Raw genomic sequence first — 3,062 nt, 5'->3', positions numbered from 1 at the left:
AACCAAATCTTCAAATGGGAAACTCATCTTCATCAACCTGAAACGCCAAACGGCACCAGCAAATGGAGGGATTAATACCTAATTCAACAAGCTAGCAGCCATACAATAACGTGTTCTCCCAACCCTCCATCGCTGCGGCCATGCCCCTGCGCCTTTCGCTTCCGAACTCCGCATACTTCCTGGAGTCATGGCCAACTTTGCCACACTTACTGCAACATTGCACACGCTGAGTTTTCCCCTAGCAGTTAACCCTCATCGGCCGCATCCCTTATGTCTCGCCCGCAACGGATCACGAACGGATACCTTTTCTCCGCAATCAACTATGCCAACCCTTAACCGATGCTTCTCTCTCAACGCATTACTTTGGTTTTGTATCATGGATTTCAGTTCAGAGTAGTCTTCAAAGTACTGGCAGGCTAACTTGATTAACTCTCTACAATCATTTAGCAAAGCTGCGTGCATGCTCATATACACAGCATCAGGAATCTCGTCTACCTGTCCAGATGGGTCCACTGCTGCTTGCTTGGCCTTCTTCATTCATCGTTCGCATATGGTCTTCACCGGAAGCTGAGTGATGTTCAGATAAAGAAACACCCCCACCATGTGCACACAAGGAATGCCAAATGATTCCATACGCAAACATGAGCAAGTAAATTCGTCATCCGCCTCGTCCCAAGCCACACTCCAGGACTGGTCCCGGCAGTACATGGTAACCTCAAACAGGGAACACGTGCTAGTTTTCTTGCAAGATACAACTCTTACATTGCTGGACAAAAGGAGGACCTCCCGGAATAGTTCAAAAACCTCTTTGGTGTATACTGTTGCTGCGTAGCTTTCCAAGGCCTCCAACTTCGACTTAACAATGGGTTGCCCATACACAGATCTATAATCGGCGACTAGCTCTCTTCTTCTCATGAACTTGAGATAGTGCTGAAAATGCTCAATAAATTCACGTAGATTGTATCCGTTCCCAATAAATTTCCCAATTTGCATGTTCAATGCCTCATATCGAGACATCGTCTTCAGCCCAGCAAAAAATTTGCCTCTAATATACGCATTAGCCCACATATGCTTGCGTTCATACATATCTAGTATCCACAGGTTTTGTTGCAACCCAAACTCTTCCACAACATCGCTCCATAGGTTCTCAAACTCATCTACCTCTAAGTCACCCATCAGGCAAACTCGGAACTTGCAAAGAAACATGGGCCGGCCAATGCGGGCAGTCGCATTTCGTAGCAGGTGCCAACTGCACAGCCTGTGATGTGCATTTGGAAAGACAGCATTAATTGCATTCTTCATTGCCAAATCTCCATCGGTCAACATAGATTTCGGTTCTTGTCCTTTCATTGCCTCAAGAAATACTCGCAACAACCAGACATAACTTTCCTCTACTTCGTTGCTCAGAATTGCACAACTGAATACCACAGTCTGCATGTGATGATCCAAACCCAAAAATATTACAAGCAGACACTTGTACCTATTCCTCCCATAAGTTGCGTCGAACCCCAGAACATCCCCAAACACACTATAGTCATGTCGGCTAGTACCATCACACCAAAATATATTGTGCAGCCTCCTCTCCTCGTCCAATGAGAATTTCCAAAACATGTTTGCGTCATTCCTCTTTAGGCAACACAAATACTTTAAGGCACACTCCGCATCACTTGCCCCCACTCTTCTTTCATTCTCTATTGCATTGTAGATGTCTTTAATTTCAAATCCAACTGTCTCAAATCCCCCGCATTGGGTGACAAATGCACGAAATATGGTTGGCACACGCATCTCAGCTTTTCTCATCGAGTTAATTTGATGCATGTCCCCTTCCTTGATTACCCTATGAGAACGCAACAACCCCCGAAACCTTGCATCTAGCATCTCATGGTTATGTTCACCACAAAACTTATCTACGAACCAACGGCCAGTGCTTTGATCAACGTGAACCTTTATTTGTGCACCACACCCACATCGTGTAATTGGTCGAGGATCCATTTTCCTTTCTACCCGATGAATATGTTTGGCGTCTCTCTCACCTTGTCTCGAGCAAATAAAAATCTGCCATAAAATTTCTCCCTCCGATCCAATCTTTGTGCTTCTTCCAACCTTTGACCTCCGAATAGAAAACCCTTGAATCTGCGCATACTCATTGTAGAAGTCATAAGTTTTCTACAAGTCCACAAACTCAAACATCCGCATCTCCTCATACGTCAAAGAAGAAAAATCTATTCTATTAAATGACCCAATTCCGTCAACAATCATCCCGGGCTCATGTTGCTGCTCGTAATCCTCCCCATATTCAGCATATTCTTCATCCACACCAATTGTCTCACCTGTCATAACCTACCCAGCCAAAACAAGAACACTCCTGAGTCCAAATCTTACTAAACATGCACTTCACAGCAACTCATTTATCCACTATAGCAAAAAAAAAGAAACTGACACACGTTCACCTGTACTTGGGGTCGTTGTTGAATGTTCGAAGAGACTGTGTAGCTTCCTTCCATCCCCCTAGCCTGATCCTGTAACAACCACAATATTTCAATGTCCTGCGACACAGGTTACCAGCAACATCTCTAGGAATACCCCAAAAAAATGGGTATCCAAATTGGTCAATAATAAGAACCCTAAACCCTAGATCATCGACAACAGCGACTTCAACCACAAAAAAAGGTCTCGAACATAAACTGGTGCTAGAAGACCTACCTTATCAACAAGTTCTTCCATGGAGTAATTGTGGATGACCGAAATGTATTCAAATGGAAACCTCTCCGTTGCTCCGTCCGCCTTCAAGAAATGTGCCCAGCACCTTTTGTGGCAACTGTGTTTCTCTTCAGATACAAACACCTCACCTAACTCAGTTTTTAATTAAATTTGAGTTGCATTTCTTAGCAATTAATATTATAATTTCTATGCCACATCACCACCAGATAGAACCTAATGCTCAATTGCAAAATTTTCAAATGAGTCCCAAAAATTTTTATAATTCAAATTTTTAACCTGGTCCTTGATGAACCAGAAAATACTTTCCCCAACGTAGAAGCTTCCCTACTTCATGAAATGTG

General features: G+C 43.5%; 1 protein-coding gene across 1 annotated transcript; it reads right to left on the bottom strand.

The window, feature by feature from the left end:
• On the bottom strand, positions 538-1,992 carry LOC107645716 (protein FAR1-RELATED SEQUENCE 5-like). Its single transcript, XM_016349801.1, has one exon. It carries the CDS (start codon positions 1,990-1,992, stop codon positions 538-540), a length of 1,455 nt encoding a protein of 484 aa, XP_016205287.1.

The sequence above is a fragment of the Arachis ipaensis genome, chromosome B01, assembly GCF_000816755.2.
Source record: "Arachis ipaensis cultivar K30076 chromosome B01, Araip1.1, whole genome shotgun sequence".
In the NCBI taxonomy this organism is placed as follows: domain Eukaryota; kingdom Viridiplantae; phylum Streptophyta; class Magnoliopsida; order Fabales; family Fabaceae; genus Arachis; species Arachis ipaensis.
Note: the sequence above shows the minus strand (reverse complement) of the source record. Positions and strands in the feature narration are given on the sequence as shown.

Excerpts from the sequence above, each read along its gene's own strand:
- LOC107645716 (XM_016349801.1), bottom strand. The coding sequence starts at position 1,992 with ATGGATCCTCGACCAATTACACGATGTGGGTGTGGTGCACAAATAAAG.